Genomic DNA, 22,462 nt, shown 5'->3' with positions numbered 1-22,462 from the left:
AACACTATAAAGATTAAGCTTTCTAGAAATAAAATTTAAGGTATTTCTAAAACCAAATGAACTTTCTTAGAAAATAAAACCAGACTATTTAAATGTTTATTATATTTATGTGTTTGTTTATATATTTATTTATATATGTATGATGGATGGGAGAGCATGTGTGTGGCAATCAGAAGATAACTTGTGGGTCCCAGGGATCAAACTCGGGTCATCAGGCTCCATGGCTTTAACTACTGAGCCATGTCGCTATCCCAAGATATTGAACCTTATAGTAACTTTTTTTTAAAAGATTTATTTATTTATTACATGTAAGTACACTGTAGCTGTCTTCAGACACTCCAGAAGAGGACGCCAGATCTCATTACGGATGGTTGTGAGCCACCATGTGGTTGCTGGGATTTGAACTCTGGACCTTCGGAAGAGCAGTCGGGTGCTCTTACCCACTGAGCCATCTCACCAGCCCTATAATAACTTTTTATGAACAATTAAATACAAGTAAATGTTATAATTTAAAAAGACTTACAGACTAAGTAATCTGCTAAAAGACATTATAACTAATCAACAAATTCAGCAAAGGTACAAGAAGATCAATAAATAAAATGTAATGAATGGTAGTCTGAGACTCAGCTCACTGACAGGCTGCTTGCCTAGCATGCACAAGACCCAGATTCAATCCCCAGCCAAAACACACACACACACACACACACACACACACACACACACACACACGGAATAAAAGAAAAAAATCTCAACTGAATTTCTATGTAACAATTAACAGTCTAAAATTTAAATTGCTCTATTTCCAAAAACATTATCAAGGCTAAAGTATTCAGGAATAAAATTATCAAAATAAGTTCAAAATTAAAACTAAAGAAATGAAACTAAGAAATGAAAAATGGCCTAATGAATAGGAAACTACCATTTCATAGGTCAAAAAACTTAATATTTGCTAAACTGACCTATAAATTTGTTTATGAAATATATATATTTATACACATATATTTCATATGAATGTTTTCTCTGCATATACACCAGAAGAGGGCAATAGATTCCATTATAGAACAGTTGTAAGCTACCATGTGGAAATTTAACTCAGGACCTCTAGAAGAACAGAGGAGACATCTGTACAGCCCCTGACCTATAAATTCAACTGCAGACTTGATCAAAGTTCTATCTGCCATCTTTGCATTAACTGATGAGATAAATACAGAATTTATATGAAAATTCACCAAGAACATTTAAAATCAGTCTTGAAAACAAAGAGCAAACAGAGAATTAACATTTTCTAATTTCAAAATTGACTGCAAAGCTACACTGTAGTAATGACATAGGGAAAGATAGTGGAAGAGAATCAAGTCCAGAAATAAACCTTTACAATATGGTTAACAGACTTTAAACTGAGACAAATCCAACAGAGAAAGGGTCTTCTACAAATGATGCTAAACAACTTGCTACGCCACATGCAAAAGAATAAAGTTGAACTCCTTTTTCACACCACATACAAACAAACTGAAGGGGCTGGAGAGATGGATTCAGAGTACTTGCTGCTCTTGCAGAAGATACAGGTTCAGTTCCCAGCACACACGAGGTGGCTTACAATTGTTTAAGTCCAGCTCAAGAGGATCTGATGCCCTCTTCTAACCTCTGCAACCACCAGGCATACATGTGGCATACATACTTATATGAAGGCAAACATTCATACACAAAAATCTTTTTTCAAGAACAGGCCCAAAATTATCATAGACACAAATATAAGAAAATTTTTTAATGTCAGGGACTGGAGCTGTTGCTCAATGGAATTACCTACTATTCTTCCAGAGGACCAAAATTTATTCCCAGCAGGACAAATTCACAACTACCTGTAACTCCAGTTCCTAGAACATCCAATGGCTCTGGCCTCCATAGGCACCTGCCCTCACTTGCACATACCCACAGAGATACATGAATACACATATATCCATAATAAAAAATGTAAAAAGCTAAGTCCATCAAGGCCAGCCCTTTTCTAAAGAGAAACAGAGTGGGAGTAGATGGGGGACAGGGGAGGGACTAGGAGAAGAGGAGGGAAGGGAAACTGCAGTTGGGATGTAAAATAAATAAAATTAAAAGATATATATATATGTATATATATATATGAACATTAAAAATAAATCTTAAATTTCAATTACATTTTTACTTATTTTGTGTGGAAGGAAACACATATGCAGATTAGAAGACAATTATGAAAATTGATTTTCTCCTTCTACCATGTGTATCTTAGGAATCACACTTGGGTTAGGCTCAGCAAGAGGTACCTTTCTTTTTCTGCTGAGCCATCTCACCCTAAAACCCTTACAGGAAAATACAGCAACAGGTGCTAAAAAAATTGTACATCCATGAGGACCTGAGCTTGGACCCTCAAATACCCACATGTCAAATCCCTACAGACACTGTTAGGATATAAGTTGTACATTGCAGCAGCTTCATATGACTAACTGTAGAAAAGGAAAATGTACATCACTTCATATGGTTAGGTCGGTATATTTTTATATCTAGCAGACTGACATATCTGCACACACTGAGAAGGCAAAAACAGAAGGTTCAGTATGGCTTGCAGGCCAGGCAGTGAGCTCTAGGTTCAGTGTGAGACCCTGTCTGGAAAAATAAGGTGAGGGGTTGGAGAGATGTTCAGTGGTTAAGAGCAAATCTTGCAGGGGACCTGAGTACAGCCCCAGGGGATCTGGAACCTCTGGCCTCTATACGCACGCACCTGTATTCACATGCCAAACCCACATGCAGACACATACCTGTACATACTTAAAAACAAATCTTTAAAACAAACATCACCCAAATTATCATGAGCAAAATTATATTTTTACTAACCTGAATATTCTGTATTTCAGTCAGAGACTCTCTGTTGAAATTTGATATGTTTGTGAAGAATCTGTCAATCATTTCTTGTAGTCTCCATGAATTACCAGTTATGATCAGGGTTTTAACCGTTTCTGAAATAACAATAAATAATAAGTGTGCTATGAACTTATCACAATTGGTTAGTTAGCAAAGCATTGTCAAATTTGTTCCTAGATGTTTAGCCAAATAAAGACAGCATTAAGTAAAAACTGAAAATAAAATTTCTTTTAGCTAAAGATAGGGAACAATTACCACTGGGATTAACTTAAACTTGGTGATCATTCTCAGAAAGTAAAATGTATTGACTCCACAAAGACTAATGTTATAATAGATAAAGTTAAAGCTAGTACAAACCATTAGCAATGCCTTCTAACTTTAAAGAATGAGAGAATTAAGGAGAGTAGATATATATCCTGTAAAACTGAAATAGTATTACTTGCAAACATTAGTCAAACACTAATTTATGCTGGTTCTGAAGTATTGGCCTTGCTTTGTAAGGAAAAGAAATGACATGTCCAATTAGAGACAACATTGCCCAGTTATTGAATCTGTATAAATGATGTCACTATTTTCTAAGCAATCTGAGCACCAGATCCTCCACATAGCCAAATCCTACTAGGCCATGGAATTCATTAAAGGAAAAAAACATGGAGACTCAAACTGATACCTTGCATATTCTTAAAATTGAGAAAAATTTTCCAACCTAGTGTAACACAGTTTCAATAAGGTACATCTTTTCCTTTCCTTCTGACTATCATACAAAATGCAAAGCGTTATTATAGTATTCATAAGAATACTATAAAAGCATCTCCTAACTGTGCTAAAAAGCTGTATGTCTGTAAGGGTATGTGTGCAGGTGAGATTCAGAGACTTGTACTTGTTACACAAGTGCTAGAACACTAAACTATCCTTCAACTTCAACAAACACATCTTTAATCAGCTACAATTATCATTTTTCACCTAAATGTTAGAAAACAGATTCAAATAAAAACCTCACAAAGCAAATTATGTTCAAATATTTTTATAGCACATGGAAACTATATCTGCTTTTGTGATGGCTAGTTTTATGTCAACTTGAAACACACTAATTACCTGAAAAGAAGGAACCTCAGTTGAAAAAAAAGCCTCTGCAAGATCTAGCTGTAGGGCATTTTCTTAATTAGTGATTGATGGAGGAGGGCCCAGCTCATTGTGGGTGGTGCCATCATCCCTTGGCTGGTGGGCCTGGGTTCTCTAAGAAAGCAGGCTGAGCCAACCACAAGGAGTAAGCTGGTAAGTGGCACCCCTCCATGGCTTCTGCATCAGCTCCTGCCTCTGGGTACCTGCACTGTTTGACTTCCTGTCCTGACTTCATTTGATGATCAGAGATAAGGAAATGTAAGCCTAATAAACCCCTTCCTCCCCAACTTGATTTTGGTCATGATGTTTCATCACAGTAATATTAACTAGGAAACCACTGGAGAAGCAGAAAAATTACAGAAAATATATATACACACTATAGGTGATAAGATATATTTGAAAAACTAAATCTCTATCTTTTCTTCTTCCCATAACTTACTTAATGTAAAGATTCATATGAAATAACTTTTCATATGAAAATAATAATTTCAAAATAGTTCTGATCCTTTCAAAATACATTTTCAGTGTCAAGCAGTTCAACAACTTGATTGACACCAGCAGAAGCAATGGCATACTGTAGTCCTTTAGTATAAAATGCAGTCAGAAAAGCTGGGTAGGGAGTAGAGATCACATAGCTGAATAAGGGTTACACTAGAAAGGAGAAATTTACTATTAAAAGCAGCTCACAGAAGAGCTTCTAAATGCAATCTTCCTAAGATGTGAAGCTAGCATGTCACATTAAGGTCATATCAAGCAAAATCATACACTGGAAACAAAAACAATGATTAAACAAAGCTATCAGAATGAAGTATAATTTATGGCATGATTTCAGTCTATCTAATTTAAAAAGATTCCTGCTAGCTAAAGCTCTGGCATGATTCTCTTGTGGTGGCCCTGTTAACTAGCATCAATTAATGCTAATTAGACAAACAAGATTCTACATACAGTGTAATAGATAATAAACATTTTCCCTGTCATTGAAGGAGATTTCTATTACGACATAGAAAAGTCTAAAAAAAGGCCTGTCTGTGTGCCCCTCCCCAGGCAACTTCAGTGACCTCCACTGGCTCAACCAGTCAGTCAAAAGCCAAAGCTGCTCAAAGGTCTATCAGGGTCAATTCAAGATTCTATTTCATGGCACAATGATTACATTAGAAAAGAACAAAAAATGAGATGTGATGGCTCACACCTGTAATCTAAGTACTTGAGAAGCCAGCCTATACTATAGAGTGACACCCCCATCTCAGAAAAGATGGCAGTAGGGGTCAGGGGGTGGAATGAGCATGTGTATGGTGCTTCAGAATCAAGGATTTTATCAGATGCATTCTCATTGAATTTTTTTAATCTACTCTATACAGGGAACATTTTGTAAAATAGGTTCAACTTCTAGAACTGAAAAAAACTGGAAACAGTGTACAATAGTAATAAACGCCTCAGTAATAGAGCACTTAACCCAGTAAGAACAAAGGGACTTCAAAAAATGAAGTCACTTCTTAGGTGACATAAATAGAAAATAACTGTGGGACAAGTGACAAAGAAAACTATAGGGAAAAAATACACATGAAGAAGGGAAACATACACACTACCAACGCCAGAAACAACAACAAAATAACAGGAATCAACAGTCATTGGTCATTAATATCTCTCAACATCAATGGACTCAATTTCCCAATTAAAAGACACAGGCTAGGGGCTGGAGAGATGGCCTAGCGGTTAAGACCACTGACCGCTCTTCCTGATTTCAAATCCTAGCAACCACATGATGGCTCACAACCATCCGTATCAAGATCTGACTCTCTCTTCTCGAGTGACTGAAGACAACTACAGTGTACTTACACATAATAGATAAATAAATATTTTTAAAAAGGCACAGGCTAACAGCTGGAGAGTGAACAGGATTCATATTTTTGCTGAATACAAAAAATACACCTCAGCAACAAAGGTGTTACCTTAGAATAAAGGGCTGGGGGAAAAGGTTTCCAAGCAAACAGGCCCAAGAACAACAAATTTACAAAGCACCCACAGAAAATACTTTTGGGTGCTCAAATCCAGGGTCTTGCGATAGCTAGTCAAACAAACTACAACTGCAGCCTGATGGTACTCTTTTGTTGTTATTATTATTATAACCCCTTTCCTTCTGTTATCCCTTATAGCTAAGCCTCTTCCCTCCTTCCTTCCTTCCTTCCTTCCTTCCTTCCTTCCTTCCTTCCTTCCTTCCTTCCTTTCTTTCTTTCTTTCTTTCTTTCTTTCTTTCTTTCTTTTGTTCTTTCTTTCTTTCTAAGGTAAATTGTGTTATATTGTGTTATATTGGGGTTTTGTTGTTGTTTTTCCTGTCTCTTTTTTCCCCCAAGATGGAGGGGGGTGGGAAGTCTGTTAAACAGGTGTAACTGACTGTCCTGGAACTTGCTCTGTAGACCAGGCTGGCCTCAAACACAATGTTCTGCCTGCCTTTGCCTCCTGAGTGCTGGGATTAAATAAAGGTCCATGCCACCACTGCTCAGCTAGTTCTTCTCTCTCTTTTTTGTAATTAAAAACTTTTTTTCATATAATATATTTTGATCATATTATTTTTTGTCTCAACTCCTCCCAGATCCTAACAACCTTCCTACCTACCCAACTTCATGGCCAGATAGATAAATAGATAGGCAGATAGACAGATATATAGATATAGAGAGATGGATATATATACACACATATATATAAACAAACAAAAAATCAATAAGACAAAAATCAAACAAGAAAAAACCCCTCCCCCCCAAAAAAAAAACCCACAGTCTGTTTTGTACTGACCGACCAACTACTCCTACGCACGGTGCATGTCATAGAGTGTTATTGATATCCACTTACACTCCATTAGAGAAAACTGATTTTTCCCCCCTTTTCTAGCAGGCATCAATGGCAAATAGCTTCTTGATTAGAAGTGGGACTCTGCCCTCCTTTGTACAGTGCTGGGACTTTGTTCTTGTGCCTGCTGTCACAGCATGTGAATATAAGTCCTGTTATATCTGGATCACATTGTTTTCACTGACCCTTACAGTCTCTCTGCCACCTCTTCCACATAAGTCATGCTCTACTTGACAAAGAATACTCAGCTTAAAATCTCTTTTGTTGTGGTTATTGTGGCTACCAAAGGCTATGTATATCTGCTTAAACAACTGTAATTCAGTTAATAAATGAATTTCTGCTTGCTGAGAACAATATATTAGGCACTGTGATTGCCTATCTATAAACAATGTAAACTGCACAAAATATAGCCAGCTTTAAAGTATTTGTAAAAGACCAGGTGCAGTAAAACAGGCCTGTATGAAGCAGGAGAAGCCCTTGAGGCCTGGACTTCCAGATCATCCTGAACAACAGGAAGCTGTGTCATTCGTCAGAATATGAATGCAACTAGAGTTCAGCACATTAAGCAAATTAAGTCAGTTTCAAAAGACATATATTGTATAGCAGTGGTGGCTCACAACTTTAGCTGCAGCTCTTGAGAAGCAGAGGCAAGCAGATCTCTGTGAGTTCTAAGGTCAGCCTGGTCTACATAGAGAGTAGTTCCAGGACAGTCAGGGCTACACAGAGAGATCCTGTCTCAAAAACCAAACATGTTTCCTGTCATTAATGGGCCTTAAGACTTTATAGATACATAAAATCATCTATGTACTGATGACATGAAAGTAGAAACAAGCCTGGCAGTTTGGCACACGCCTTTAATTCCAGCACTCTGGAGGCAGAGGCAGGCAGACCTCTGTGAGTTCGAGGCCCACAGAGTGAGTTCTGGGACAGCCAAAGCTACACAGAGACCCCATGTCTTATTAATTAATTAATTAATTAAACAAACTACAAACAGGAAAAACAAAATGTACAGGAGGACATTCATAGATCATACAAACTCTGAAATTTTATATAAAGAACTTGAGCGGTGGAGAATTAGGAGAATCTGGGAAGCAATTCTCCATATACACCAAAGTTGCTTACAAAAGAGATCAATCAAAAGGTTAATAAAATCAAAAGATAGATAATTAAGTCTCCACACAAGGTATTTTTAATTTTCTATTCCTAACAGAATTCACTAGCTATTTAGAGAATTAGTAAACAAAATCTCACTAATAATTGTGCATTATGGTATTTTCTTTTTTTTTATAAGATTTATTTATTTATTTTTTATTATATGTAAGTACATTGTAGCTGTCTTCAGACACACCAGAAGAGGGCATCAGATCTCATTACGGGTGGTTATGAGGCACCATGTGGTTGCTGGGATTTGAACTTAGGACCTTCGGAAGAGCAGTCGGGTGCTCTTACCCACTGAGCCATCTCACCAGCCCCCTGGTATTTTCATAGTAACAGAAAAACAAGAGGCTTATCTGAATTCTCACATGAATTTTCAAATCAGCAACAAAAATCAACATCAAGTGTTTCTAAGGGACCAGAGGCATATAGCTCAGTGGCAGAGTATATGCTTAGCATGCCTGAAGCCCTGGGTTTTATCTTTAACACACACACACATACACACACACACACACACACACACACACACGCACACACACACAAACCAATCATGATCAATTTAAAAATTAAGGACATAACTGATAATACTGTTGCTATCTTTGTATACAATATGAATGAAACACACAAGTTATCAGGTTTTGATAAATTCATTCAAAAAACATTTAACAATAGCTAACAGGACATACTCCCTCCCTTAAGGAACTTACAGTCATTTTCACACATGGTATATGTTGATACACATCTTTCAATCAACCAAGTTTTCAAAGTTATGTCATCTTAAAATGACAGTAACATACTCTAATTTTACAATTGATTGAAATACGCCATAAAGAAGTTAACTTGTCTAATACCAACATCATTAAAAGCAAAGCCTTGAGCCCTATCAAGGCAACTACACTTCAACTGGCATCCAAGCATCCAGAAAAAAATAAAACCACAGCAGCAGTGGGGGTGCTGTTTGTTTGTTTCTGAGACAGGGTCTCTCACTATGTAGCTTTGGCTAGCCTAGGACTTGCTATATAGACCCACTAGTCTCACAGAGATCTGCCTGCCTCTGCCACCCAAGCGCTGCGATTAACCATTTGTTGCAGAAAATCTGACATCTTCTTTTGACCTCTGCAGGCACCAGGCACACAGATAATGCACAGATGGACATGCAGTCAAAATACCCTTACATATAAAATAAAAAAGTGAATCATTTTTTAAATTAATTTCATCTATTTATTTATACTGTTTAATGTGTCTACTAGAATATTTTAAATTAGTCAGGCAGTGATGGCGCATGCCTTTAGTCCCAGCACTTGAGAGGCAGAGGCAGGCAGATTTCTGAGTTTGAGGCCAGCCTGGTCTACAGAGTGAGTTCCAGGACAGCCAGGGCTACACAGAGAAACCCTGTCTCGAAAAACCATTAAAAAAAAGAATATTTTAAATTAAATATGTAGCTCATTAATTTCTACTAGACAGGGCTGGTACTGCATACAACTATATTCAAGGTTTTTTAAATACATTTTTGGCAGTTTCATTTTATATCCTAAGGGGGCCTCAAATTCACTATGTAGTTCAGGATACCCTTAAACTCACAATCCTCCTGTGTTAGCGTCTGGGAGTGATGAGATTACAGGTATACACCACCACACCCAGCTCGATTTTCTGAAGACTTTATGGAATGAACAATCATAAATACATCAGTAAAAGAAAAGATAAACTTGGATATTATAATAATAAATCACAAGGGCATCTATATAACAACAAACTAAAGAAGCTAAAAGTCCAAAGGAAGGAAAATAAGAATTTGTCTCCAAACCAACCATAAGAAAAGGTATATGTGAAGCTTACTCAAGGCATGGTCTCATTATGCTGCCTAGGATGGCCTCAAACTAGCCTCCTCTCTTGCAGGAATTGCTTGTGTGTGTGTGTGTGTGTGTGTGTGTGTGTGTGTGTGTGTGTGTGTATGTGTGTGTGTATGTGTGTGTGTGTGTGTGTATGTGTGTGTGTATGTGTGTGTGTGTGTGTATGTGTGTGTGTGTATGTTTGTGTGTTTCCGCACACGTGTGCACTTGTAAGTACACATGTGTAACATGTCACCAGTATAGAGGTCAGAATTTCTTCTCTCCATGCACCATGTGGATCCCAGGGATCAACTCGGGTCACCAGGCTTGGTGGCCAGCATCTTTACTGGCTAAGTCATCTCACCTGCCCTTATAGTTAGTTTTTTTTTTTTAACAGTAAATAAAATTTAAATTTCTTAAAGATAAACTTCTTTATAGCCCTGAGGTTGAATGGCTTGTGGATGGCAGCATTTTTTTTCTGAAAAAAATCATTTTACAAGCAGAACATACAATACCCTTGATACTATAGAAGCAAATATGCTCGTTCCTCAAACCCCTGCCCTAGAGGCAAGCTAACTGCCCTTATTCAGGCCTTACAATTAGGACAAGATACGATCTTAACAGCCACATCATCTCCAAGAATAAGTTTAAGTTTATATTGTTAGCTGCCCATCTGCTTGCAACAACTTCCTAAATGTCCTTTTTTTTTTTTTTTTTTGGTTTTTCAAGACAGGGTTTCTCTGTGCAGTCCTGGCTGTCCTGGAACTCACTCTGTAGACCAGGCTGGCCTTGAACTCAGAAATCCACCTGCCTCTGCCTCCTAAGTGCTGGGATTACAGACATGTGCCACCATTGCCCGACTTAAATGTACTTTTTACACAGTATTTTTTCAGGTTAAACAGTATGATTCCACATCTCCTGAAATTCCTGGGAAAAGCTATAGATTATGACCAGAAAATAAGCTATGGATTGTCAATTTTGTTTCCTTACACTAGTTCATAAAAGGTTCCAAATATTGATTATTTCTGGTACATACATGAGGAAAACTGGCGCACTGAGTACTGTGAAAAGACAAATTTATGAGACAAACTGCACTGCTGGGCCTCCACTCCAGAGCTTTGCATGTGAAAGGCAAACATTGCCACAGAGCTCTCTCCCAGCTTGCTTTCATTTTGTTTGGTTTTGTTTTGGGAAACAATATTTGAGGTGTTTGTTGCTCCAGCCTCAGTCTTACAAATGCTGGGATTATAGGCCAGGTGTGGTGTTTGACACCTGCATTCTGGAAGCTTAGGTACGAAGATTGCAAGTTTGAGGATAGCCTGGGCTACATAAAGTTCTAGGTCAACCTGAGACATAGAGTTAAAACTCTGTCTCAAGAAGCCAAAGAGGAAGCCAGGCGGTGGTGGCACATGCCTTTAATCCCAGCACTTGGAAGGCAGAGGCAGGCGGATTTCTGAGTTCCAGGACAGCCTGGTCTACAGAGTGAGTTCCAGGACAGCCAGGGCTACACAGAGAAACCCTGTCTTGAAAAAAAAAAAAAGCCAAAAAGGGGCTCTTCCAGTCTCTTTGGCCTTGGAGGTAGAAGCAACATGACAAAAGGAACGGCATCCTTTGGAAAGCATCCCAATAACAGGCACACATTGATTGTACCGTCGGTCTCCGTGGTTCTAAGGACGACCACTATCAGAAATCTATCCGTGGCAAACCTGCCAAGCGCAAGAAAAAGTCTAACTGCAGTGCCAAGGCTAAGAGATGAAGTACCGCTGAGACTGGGCGGATGAGATACCTTAAAATTGTCTATGGGAGATTCAGACATGGATTTCGTAAAGGAACAACACCGAAACCCAAAAGGGCAGCCGTTGCAGCAACCAGTTCATCTCGAGGATTTCAATCAGTCATAAAATAAATGTTATCATACAAAGCTTGCTTACCTCTAAAGTCCATGAAGTAAAGGTCAGTAACGCGGTCCATTTTTTAAATGTCTGGCTCCAGCCTATGAAACACGAATATATTTTAATATTCTGTCCTCGTCTCTAATTTCTCAAAAAGACACTTCTGCCAGAAAACTATACCCATTACTTATTACCTGAAGGTGCAGGGCCGTTGAGGAAGCTGCAAATCCAGGAGAAAGTTGTTAAAGAGGGAGGCGTCTGCTCTCCCACACGCGAAACGCTTGCTAGCGTCTCGCGTCTCCGACTCCGTCTCCGTCTCCGGTGGCCCGAAGCCAAGGCCGGAAGGAGAGATTCACGCTTTACCAGAGAGTCACGCTCTGTGATTGGTCTGTCTGTCACTCAGTGCCCCGCCCTCGTTGTGAAGACGGAATGAGTCACGCTCTGTGATTGGTCTGATTCAGTGTTCAAAAACTCTCGTGCGCATCCCATCGGCCCCTCGTTCTTGGCTGCGGTTTTTTTGGCGCCTTTTTTCCCGCTCTTGAACGCCTTTCCGCTAACGGTCACTGAATTGGCGCTGAGCTTCCCGCCGTCCGTACCCCCCCACCACCACCACCCATCATTTAAATGATCAACTTCCGCTGCCCACAAACCTCTCGTTCCAAAGATATTGCCTCAAAGCATCTCTAAGAAGTGGCTCACGCCTTTAATTCCAGCACTTGGGAGGCAGAGGCAGGTGGATTTCTGAGTTTGAGGCCAGCCTGGTCTACAGAAGTGAGTTCCAGGACAGCCAGGGCTACACAGAGAAACCCTGTCTCGAAAAACCAGAAAAAAAAAAAAAAAGTATCTTCAAATGTCTGTTTCTTCTTGCTAGTTCTAAAACCTGGGCTGCAGATGTGGGGTCCTGAGTTCAATAACACACACACTTGAAACCCTGATGTCATAACACACACACACATATACAAGATGAACAAAACCACCTGACAAGACTTGCTATCCACTAAAAAGCTCCCCACCTCCGCTTCTTGTCAAAAGCCGCTCCCGGTTGGCCTTTACGGTATATTGATCCTCCGCCTTGGAATCCTGTCTAGATTCTCTATATTGGATAAAACCAGAACGAGAATATCAGGACAAGTTCTATGATGTAAAACCAAAAGTGCACTGCCCTTCAAGGAAAGGACAGATGGCCAGGATTACAGAAAGAAAAGAACAAGAATTCACACACATGCACACTACAAAGACGGCGGAGGAATAGTAGACAGCGCTGCTCCGTGTTTCAAACTGGCAAGGTATCCCAACACAGCAGCACAGGCTTGTAAAGTCTCAGCAGTCAGAGGCTAAAGCAAGAGAATCCCTTGAAGCCGGGCGGTGGTGGCGCACGCCTTTAATCCCAGCACTTAGGAGGCAGAAGCAGGCAGATTTCTGAGTTCGAGGCCAGCCTGGTCTACAAAGTGAGTTCCAGGACAGCCAGGGCTATACAGAGAAACCCTGTCTCGAAAAACCAAAAAAAAAAAAAAAAGAGAGAGAGAGAATCCCTTGAGCCCGGGCATTCTGGATCACCTGGGAAGCATAGCAAAACCCCAGCAAAGAAGTAAGTAAGTTGTGTCAAAATTCAGAAAAATAAGAAATTGTGCACCCTGAGCCGGGCGTGGTGGCGCACGCCTTTAATCCCAGCACTTGGGAGGCAGAAGCAGGCAGATTTCTGAGTTCGAGGCCAGCCTGGTTTACAGAGTGAGTTCCAGGACAGTCGGGGCTACACAGAGAAACCCTGTCTCGAAAAAAACAAAACCCAAAAAAAAAAAAAAAGAAAGAAAGAAAAACAAAGAAAAGAAAGAAAGAAATTGTGCACTCGCCAGGCAGTGGTGGCGCACGCCTTTAATCCCAGCACTTGGGAGGCAGAGGCAGGTGGATTTCTGAGTTCGAGGCCAGTCTGGTCTAAAAAGTGAGTTCCAGGACAGCCAGGGCTACACAGAGAAACCCTGTCTCGGAAAAAAAAAAAAGAAAGAAAGAAAGAAAAGAAAAGAAAAAGGAAAGAAAAAAGAAAAAAGAAATTGTGCACTCCAGTCACGGAGGCATGGAGGATACCTGCCGACCTTCACATCTTCCTCAGACCACTTGCTGCCCTCTCCCATTTCCAAAGGGACTAAGCAAAAAAAAAACCCGTGGAAAACCGTACTTTCATTCCTCCTGTGGCCAGCTTCACCCCGCCCTCCTAGCCCATCCCCATTCCTAAATGTCAGCTCCTAATACCTAGAAAAAACGTTTTACCCAGAATCCCCAGTGGACATGCCTATCAGGATCCCAGAATTTCCTATGAGGCAGCACACAACGATCACACTCTCCTAAGAACCTGAGAGGGCAACAGAAACCAAAAAACAAAACACCCAACCAACAAAGACCAGAGATCAGCACATATGTAGCTGCTTGTATTACTGAGAAGGCTAGGATGATTCCACGACAGGCTCTTACCCTGGAATTCTCCTAATGTGCTTTAATCAGGCTTGCATGCTTACTTCAAGGTCTCTCTATGTTGGTAATGGAAGACTCCAGCATGCTGGAGTAAACATTCTTTGTGTTTACGTACTATTTGAGTCTGGGGTATCATTCTTCAGTGAATCATGGATCCTTACATTACGAATGCTAATTGTGTTCCCCAAAAAACTGTTTGCACAAGAGGGTCTGCACATAACTTCTGGGAAACTGCTCCCCTCCACCCCAAGCTGGTTATAACTGGTAAATAAAGATGCCAGCAGCTAGTAGCTGGAGAGGGCAGACAGAGGTGGGATTTTAGGATTTTCCTGGCTTGGGGCTGGGAGGAGAAGAGAGAGAGATCCGCCCTGCTTTAGAAAAGTGTGGAGACACAGCCATTGCAGTTCATTGAGCTCCATAGAGACAGCACCGGGGCAAGGGAGAGCCGGACGGGCACTGGGCGACTTTGTGCCTCGCGGAGGAAAATCAACTAAACATGGCCAAAGCAGATCCTAAGAAGCCGAGAGGCAAAATGTTCTCATATGCATTCTTTGTGCAAACCTGGCGGGAGGAGCACAAGAAGAAGCACCCGGATGCTTCTGTCAACTTCTCAGAGTTCTCCAAGAAGTGCTCAGAGAGGTGGAAGACCATGTCTGCTAAAGAAAGGGGGAAATTTGAAGATATGGCAAAGGCTGACAAGGCTCGTTATGAAAGAGAAATGAAAACCTACATCCCCCCGCCCAAAGGGAGACCAAAAAGAAGTTTAAGGACCCCAATGCACCCAAGAGGCCTCCTTCGGCCTTCTTCTTGTTCTGTTCTGAGTATCGCCCCAAAATCAAAGGCGAACATCCTGGCTTATCCATTGGTGATGTTGCAAAGAAACTAGGAAAGATGTGGAACAACACTGCAGCGGATGACAAGCAGCTCTATGAGAAGAAGGCTGCCAAGCTGAAGGAGAAGTACGAGAAGGATATTGCTGCCTACCGACCGAGCTAAAGGAAAACCTGATGCAGCAAAAGAGGGGGTGGTCAAGGCTGAAAAGAGCAAGAAAAAGAAGGAAGAGGAAGATGAGGAGGAGGACGAAGAGGAGGAAGATGAAGATGAAGAAGATGATAATGAATAAGTTGGTTCTAGCGCAGTGTTTTTTTTCTTGTCTAAAAAGCATTTAACCCCCCTGTACACAACTCACTCCTTTTAAAGAAAAAAATTGAAATGTAAGGCTGTGTAAGATTTGTTTTTAAACTGTACAATGTCTTTTTTTTGTATAGTTAACACACTACAGAATGTGTCTTTAGATAGCCCTGTCCTGGTGGTATTTTCAATAGCCACTAACCTTGCCTGGTACAGTCTGGGGTTGTAAATTGGCATGGAAATTTAAAGCAGGTTCTTGTTGGTGCACAGCACAAATTAGTTATATATGGGGACAGTAGTTTGGTTTTTGTATTTTTTTTCTTTTGGTTTTATTTTGGGTTTTTTTTTCATCTTCAGTTGTCTCTGATGCAGCTTATGCAAAGATAAGTGTTGTTCTGTTAACTGAATACCACTCTCTAATTGCAAAAAAAAAAAAAAGTGGCTGTTTTGTTGACATTCTGAATGCTTCTAAGTAAATACATTTTTTTTAATTAAAAAAAAAGAAAGAAAGAAAAGTGTGGAGAGAGGAGAGACAGAGTCTGCCATGGAGTACATAGACAAGGAGAGCACCCTGGATCTGGGCCAAGAAAACGTGGCCCAGATGGCTGACTAATGGGAGTTAAGAGCAGCCAAGATGGAACATAGGAATTAGTAAGTAGTAACTCGGAATTATTGGCAGAGGTAGATTCTAGCAGCATGGAGGCTAGGCAGTCACCCAGCTATTGTGCTGCTTAAGGCATGTTAAATTATAAAGGCTCTGTGTGGGGTGGGGGAGTTCATTCAAGAGCATAAACCACTAAGGCCAGTAGCCTCTGAGTGTGAAAACCAGTAGGTCTCTGGTTTTTGTTTTTGGTTTTGGTTTTTGGTTTATGAAGACAGGGTTTCTCTGTGAGGCCTTTGGATGTCCTGGAACTCACCCTGTGGACCAGGCTGGCCTCAAACTCACAGCGATCCTCCTGCCTGTGCCTCCCACGTGCTAGAATCAAAGGGATGTGCCACCACTGCCCAGCTATTTTATTTTCTTCTTTAAGGCAAGAATTTGAAAAGACTGAAAATGCTTTAGTTCCAGGATAGCTTAGCCCAGCAGTTTAAGAGCACCAGCTACTCTTCAGAGAACCTAGATAGCTCACCTCTAACTCTAACTCCAGTTCCAGGGCATCAAAGTCCATATTCTGGCCTCCACAAGCATTATACCCACATGGTATACATGCATGTAGACAAAGCACTCACACACATAAAATAGCAATAATATTTCAATTCATAAATTTGTAGTTCCAAGGCATGTTTCTGTTTCTTTTGCTCTTATCAAATCTGATGTTTTAAACCTGACTTTAATGTAATCCAGGTACTCTAGAATAGGCCAACACCCTACCCTCTGACCTACATCTTCAATACCTCCTACCAAGTCAAAACTACCTATTACCTGTCTAGCAGACTCACAGAAAGTTTATATATTCTATTGTGGTAGTTTGAATATGCTTGGCCCATGGGAAGTGGCACTATTAGAATGTGTGGCCTTTTTGGAGGAAGTATGTCACTGTGGGGGTGGGCTTTGAGACCTCCTAGATTCCTGGAAAACAGTCTTCTCCTGGTTCCCTTTGGAACAAGATGCAGAACTCTTTTTTTTTTTTTTTTTTTTTTTTTTTTTTTTGGTTTTTTGAGACAGGGTTTCTCTGTTTCTCTGTATAGCTCTGGCTGTCCTGGAACTCACTCTGTAGACCAGGCTGGCCTCGAACTCAGAAATCCGCCTGCCTCTGCCTCCGGAGTGCTGGGATTAAAGGTGTGCGCCATCACACCCGGCAAGATTCAGAACTCTTAGCTCCTTCTTTAGCATTATGTCTACCTGGATGCTGCCATATTCCTGCCATAATGATAATGGACTGAACCTCTGAACCTGAAGCCAGTCCCAATTAAATGTTGTCCTTTATAAGAATTGCCTTGATCTTGGTGTCTCTTTACAGCAAAGAGACTCTAAGACACCCATCAAGCTTCAAATGGTTTTAGGTGGCATAGAATACATAAATGAACTTGCTTCCGGGAATGGCGAGATGGCTCAGCGGGTAAGAGCACTGACTGCTCTTCTGATCAGCAGTATCGTTACCATGCCTTCTGAAGGTCCTGAGTTCAAATCCCAGCAACCACATGGTAGCTCACAACCACCATAATGAGATCTGACGCCCTCTTCTGGCGTGTCTAAAGACAGCTACAGTGTACTTATGTATAATAATAAATCTTTAAATAAATAAATAAACAAACTTGCTTCCACCTTATACATATGCAATGCCTGCAAGTTAAAAAAAAAAAAAGACTGAAATCTCCATTAAGACACCACACACACAGCCTCCAGATTTGCAGACAAACCAAATATCAACACATTAGTAAGCATGTGGCAGATCCTGGCTTCTATCCCAAGTTCCCAAAAACAATTTTTTTTTAAGTCATTAGCAAGGCTCTGAGTTTCTCATCATGTGATAGAGCCTTATGTGGCATTTTTTTAAGCCCTGTGCATCTCAATCAGCTTTGGGGTGGAGGATCATAAGCAGAGACCTAGGCTCCTATTATAAAAACATTAACAAAGTTCCCTCGTAACTCTGACAGTACCAGAATCCATCATTATATATTGGGGGGGGGGGGAATAGGATATCTAAACTACTTTGTTTACCTTCTTCAAATGTCTCTGCATCTAGCCATGCATGAAAGCCCAGTACTCAGAAGGCAAAGACAGACAGATCTCTGTGAGTTTGAAGTCAGAATGAGACTTGGGGCTTTAGGTTTTATGGGGGTTTGTTTGTTTGTGGTTTTGGTTTTTGTTTTATTTTGGTTTGGTTTCTACATCTAGAGAACACAAAACAGTGAAGAAAGGGAAGACAGAAAACAGCAATCCTGCCTTTGCCTGCTGTTTTGCTTCCAAAAATGGTCAATTATAATCTAAAATATAGCATTGGAAACTTCTTAAATAATTTATAGTTTTTGGTTGCTTTTATTAAAGAAGTTTATAATAAATATTGCAATAATTCTTCTAGATTCTTGTGCATAATTTATAAATTATCTTTATCATAGATGTGAATATAGAAAAAATACATAGTGTGTAGGGTCCAGAACTGCCCACAGTTTTAATTATCCATTGGAGGCTTCGGAATGTAGTCTCTGCGGATAAGGGGACTATAGTACTGTGATTAATGACCCAGCTTCTATATCATGCTAGAGTTAACTAAATCCTTGTGTATCACGTAATGATAAGAGCCTTGTGCTCTTAGAGTTCAGTTGTTTCAATCCAACCTAATTTCATCATCCACAAAATGGGAATAAGAGTAGTTCTAGACTTCTGCTTCAATGAATAATGTACATTTAGAATGTAGAATCGGGGTGTAAATAGAATAGAGTAAATAACAGCTGTCAGCTCCCATTATCGTTTCCCATCTCCTGGTTGGTGAATTAAAGGCTTCCTAATGCCATCACCACATCTAGATTTCTTTTTTTTCTTTTTCTTTTCCTTTTCCTTTTCCTTTTCCTTTTCCTTTTTCTTTTTCTTTTTCTTTTTCTTTTTCTTTCTTTTTGATTTTTTGAGACAGGGTTTCTCTGTGTAGCCCTGGCTGTCCTGGAACTCACTTTGTAGACCAGGCTGGCCTCGAACTCAGAAATCCACCTGCCTCTACCTCCCAAGTGCTGGGATTAAAGGCTTGGGTCATCACCGCCCGTCTCACATCTAGATTTCTAATTCAACTGTAGCTTCTTTATTAATAGATAAGCAGGTAAATAATGCATCTTAGAGGTATTTTGGTTTTTTTCATTGTTTGTTTGTTTGTTTGTTTGTTTGTTTGTTTTGCCAGTCATTCTTGCACTTTATTGTGGTTGCATTCTCAGGCCTTGACTGCATACTTACACAGTGGGTACAGCAGCTCCTTCTGCTGCTGCTTCTTGGTCTTCAGTTTCTTCTCATGTTTGGTGAGCCAGCGGCACATGGCTCTAGTCTTCTTGGGTCACAGGTCCAGGAGCTTGTACTTCTAGCTCTTGTAGAATTTCCTGAGGTTTTCTTTTATTATTATTATTATTAATTTTCTTTATTTACACTTCCAATGTTATGTCCTTTCCTAGTTTCCCCTCCGAAAATCTCCTATTCTCTCCCCCCTCTCCCTGCTCCCCAACCCACCCACTCCTGCTTCCTGCCCTGGCATTCCCCTACACTGGGTCACAGAACCTTCAGAGGACCAAGGGCTTCTCTTTCCACCGATGCCCACCAAGGCCATCCTTTACTACATATGCAGCTGGAGCCAAGGGTCCCTCTTTGGTTGATGGTTTAGTCCCTGGGAGCTCTGGGGGTTAGTTCATATTGTTGTTCCTCCTAGGGGGCTTGCAAACCCCTTCAGCTCCTTGGGTACTTTCTCTAGCTCCTTCATTGGGGACTCTGTGCTCTGTCCAATGGTTGGCTGTGAGCATCCACTTGTGTATTTGTCAGGCACTGGCAGAACCTCTCAGGAGACAGCTATATCAGGCTCCTGTCAGCAAGCTCTTGTTGGCATCTGCCATAGTGTCTGGGTTTTCTTTTTGAGTCTGGTTAATGACTCAGGCAATGGATTTGCATACGACTCCTATCTTGGAGAGCTTGGATGGGGCACTGCTGTCGGTCACTTTGGCGACGCGAAGCTGGGGCAATCCACCTTCAGATCTGTCCACTTGTTGCCGTGCAGGTCCTGAGCCTTAATCTTGGCCATTTCTGCGTTGTTCACGGCTGAGGCCGCCTGGTTCAAGAGCCGTCTTAGAGCTCTTAACTCAGTAATTATTTAATGCTAGGAAGGGTATAGAGGGGGCTGGAGAGATGGCTCAGAGCCATCACTCAGAGGGTGGAGAGGTGGCTGGTTAAGAGCACTGGCTGCTCTTTCAGAGGATCCAGGTTCAATTCCACATGGACGCTCACAACTGTCTGTAACTTCACTTCCAGAGGATTTAACACCCACACACAAACATTCATGCCAACAAAACTCCAATGCATACAAAATAAATAAAAAGTCTTTTTTGTTGTTGCTGTTGTTGTTTTCGAGACAGGGTTTCTCTGTATAGCCCTGGCTGTCCTGGAACTCACTCTGTAGACCAGGCTGGCCTCGAAGTCTGCGTCCCAAGTGCTGGGATTAAAGGCGTGCACCACCACCACCCGCTTTTTTTTTTTTTTTTTTTGAGACAGAGTTTCTCTGTGTAGCCTTGACTATCCTGACTCTGTAGACCAGGTGGGCCTCAAACTCACAGATCCACCTGCCTCTGCCTCCCAAGTGCTGGGATTAATAAGTCTTTTTTTAAAGACATACAGAAATCATGGAACTATTGGTTAATATTAATTGTAAACAGGACTGCTATAATGTCAGAGATCACACTGCACTCTGGAAGGATCAGTGAATAAAAGGAAATGCACAAAAAAGATAGAAATTTGTATATTGCTTGAGTATCTCCAATTTTTTTTTTTTACTTAATATGACCTCTTTAGATGCTACACTAAGTATGCCATAGATTTTTTCCTTGTCCTATTCTAGAACAAGGAAATTCTATAATTTATCTGTCCTATCATTTAACAAAATGTGGAAATAGTGAAATAGATAGTACCACAAATGAGTGAACATCTTGAACTCTAAAATGAGAGCATGAAAAAGATTCTCATTAACTGAATGGATTCAAAGAGAGAAAGTGAGCAAGAATGCCAACCAATTCACAAGGTCTCATGACCCCCTGTTAACAGAGTAAAAAGATTCTCAGAATAAGCATGCAATGATAGTCAGAAAATTTCTAAAAGCAAATTATCAACAGTATGAGAAAGGCCAGTTTGTTCTTCCAGATAATAAAACTGCTGTGAATTAAATTACATGATAATAGTGTAAATAGATAAAAGAACAGAATAGAAAGCTAGGTGTGATGGTGCACACCTTTCATCCCAGCACTGGGGAAGCAGAGGCTGGTGGATTTCTGAGTTTGAGGCCAGCCTGGTCTACATATTGAGTTCCAGGACAGCCAGGGCTACACAGAGAAATCCTGTCTTAAAACAAAACAAAACAAAACAAAAACAAACAAAAAAAAAAAAGGAAGGAAGGAAGGAAGGAAGGAAGGAAGGAAGGAAGGAAGAAAGAAAGAAAGGAAGGAAGGAAAAACAGAAAAGAAAAATAGTCTATAAATAAACAAACTCAAATATATACAGTATAGAAACTATTTAAATCCATAGGGTAAAGAATCATTCAGAAAAAAAAAAGTTGAAACAACTGGATAGCCATTTCTTTTCTTTCTTTCTTTCTTTCTTTTTTTCTTTCTTTCTTTATTTATTTATTTTGGTTTTTTGAGACAGGGTTTCTCTGTATAGCCCTGGCCTGGAACTTACTTTGTAGACCAGGCTGGCCTCAAACTCAGAAATCCACCTGCCTCTGCCTCCCAAGTGCTGGGATTAAAGGCATGCGCCACCATACCCGACCTTCTTTTCTTTTTTTTTTTAAGGCAAAATAAAACAACATCAATCAAGATCCTTACTATTAATCAGTCTGGTGGTTCCTCAAAAAATTGGACATAGTACCACCGGAGGATCCCGCAATACCTTTCCTGGGCATAATCCAGATGTTCCAACCGGTAAGAAGGATACATGCTCCACTATGTCCATAGTAGCCTTATTTATAATAGCCAGAAGCTGGAAAGAACCCAGATGTCCCTCAACAGAGGAATGGATACAGAAAATGTGGTACATTTACACAATGGAATACTACTCAGCTATTAAAAAGAATGAATTTATGAAATTCCTAGGCAAATGGATGGACCTGGAGGGCATCATCCTGAGTGAGGTAACCCAATCACAAAAGAACTCACATGATATGTACTCACTGATAAGTGGATATTAGCCCAGAAACTTAGAATACCCAAGATATAAGATACAATTTGCGAAACACATGAAACTCAAGAAAAGCGAAGGCCAAAGTGTGGATACTTTGCCCCTTCTTAGAATTGGGAACAAAACACCCATGGAAGGAGTTACAGAGACACAGTTTGGAGCTGAGACGAAGGGATGGACCATCTAGAGACTGCCATACCCGGGGATCCATCCCATAATCAGCCTCCAAACGCTGACACCATTGCATACACTAGCAAGATTTTGCTGAAAGGACCCTGATA

General features: G+C 40.4%; 1 protein-coding gene and 2 pseudogenes across 1 annotated transcript in view; 1 reads left to right on the top strand and 2 right to left on the bottom strand.

Annotated features, from left to right (window-relative positions):
* Tex11 (testis expressed 11) overlaps positions 1 to 11,810 on the bottom strand; it is a 209,617-nt gene extending 197,807 nt beyond the window's left edge. The window contains exons 1-2 of the mRNA XM_021153053.2: positions 11,771 to 11,810; positions 2,863 to 2,984 (exon numbers count right to left, since the gene is read on the bottom strand). Coding sequence (XP_021008712.1) covers positions 2,863 to 2,984; positions 11,771 to 11,810 — 162 coding nt within the window. The remainder of the gene's footprint in view (positions 1 to 2,862; positions 2,985 to 11,770) is intronic.
* Positions 11,429 to 11,745, top strand: LOC110287022 (large ribosomal subunit protein eL37-like; annotated as a pseudogene).
* A 7,378-nt stretch (positions 11,811 to 19,188) lies between the features above and the next one.
* On the bottom strand, positions 19,189 to 20,040 carry LOC147004635 (large ribosomal subunit protein uL29-like; annotated as a pseudogene).
* Positions 20,041 to 22,462: the final 2,422 nt, after the last annotated feature.

Source organism: Mus caroli, unplaced genomic scaffold (genome assembly GCF_978045245.1).
Source record: "Mus caroli unplaced genomic scaffold, Mus_caroli_1 scaffold_5, whole genome shotgun sequence".
NCBI lineage: Eukaryota > Metazoa > Chordata > Mammalia > Rodentia > Muridae > Mus > Mus caroli.
The sequence above is the reverse complement of the archived record's forward strand: the minus strand, read 5'-3'. Positions and strand labels throughout refer to the sequence as shown.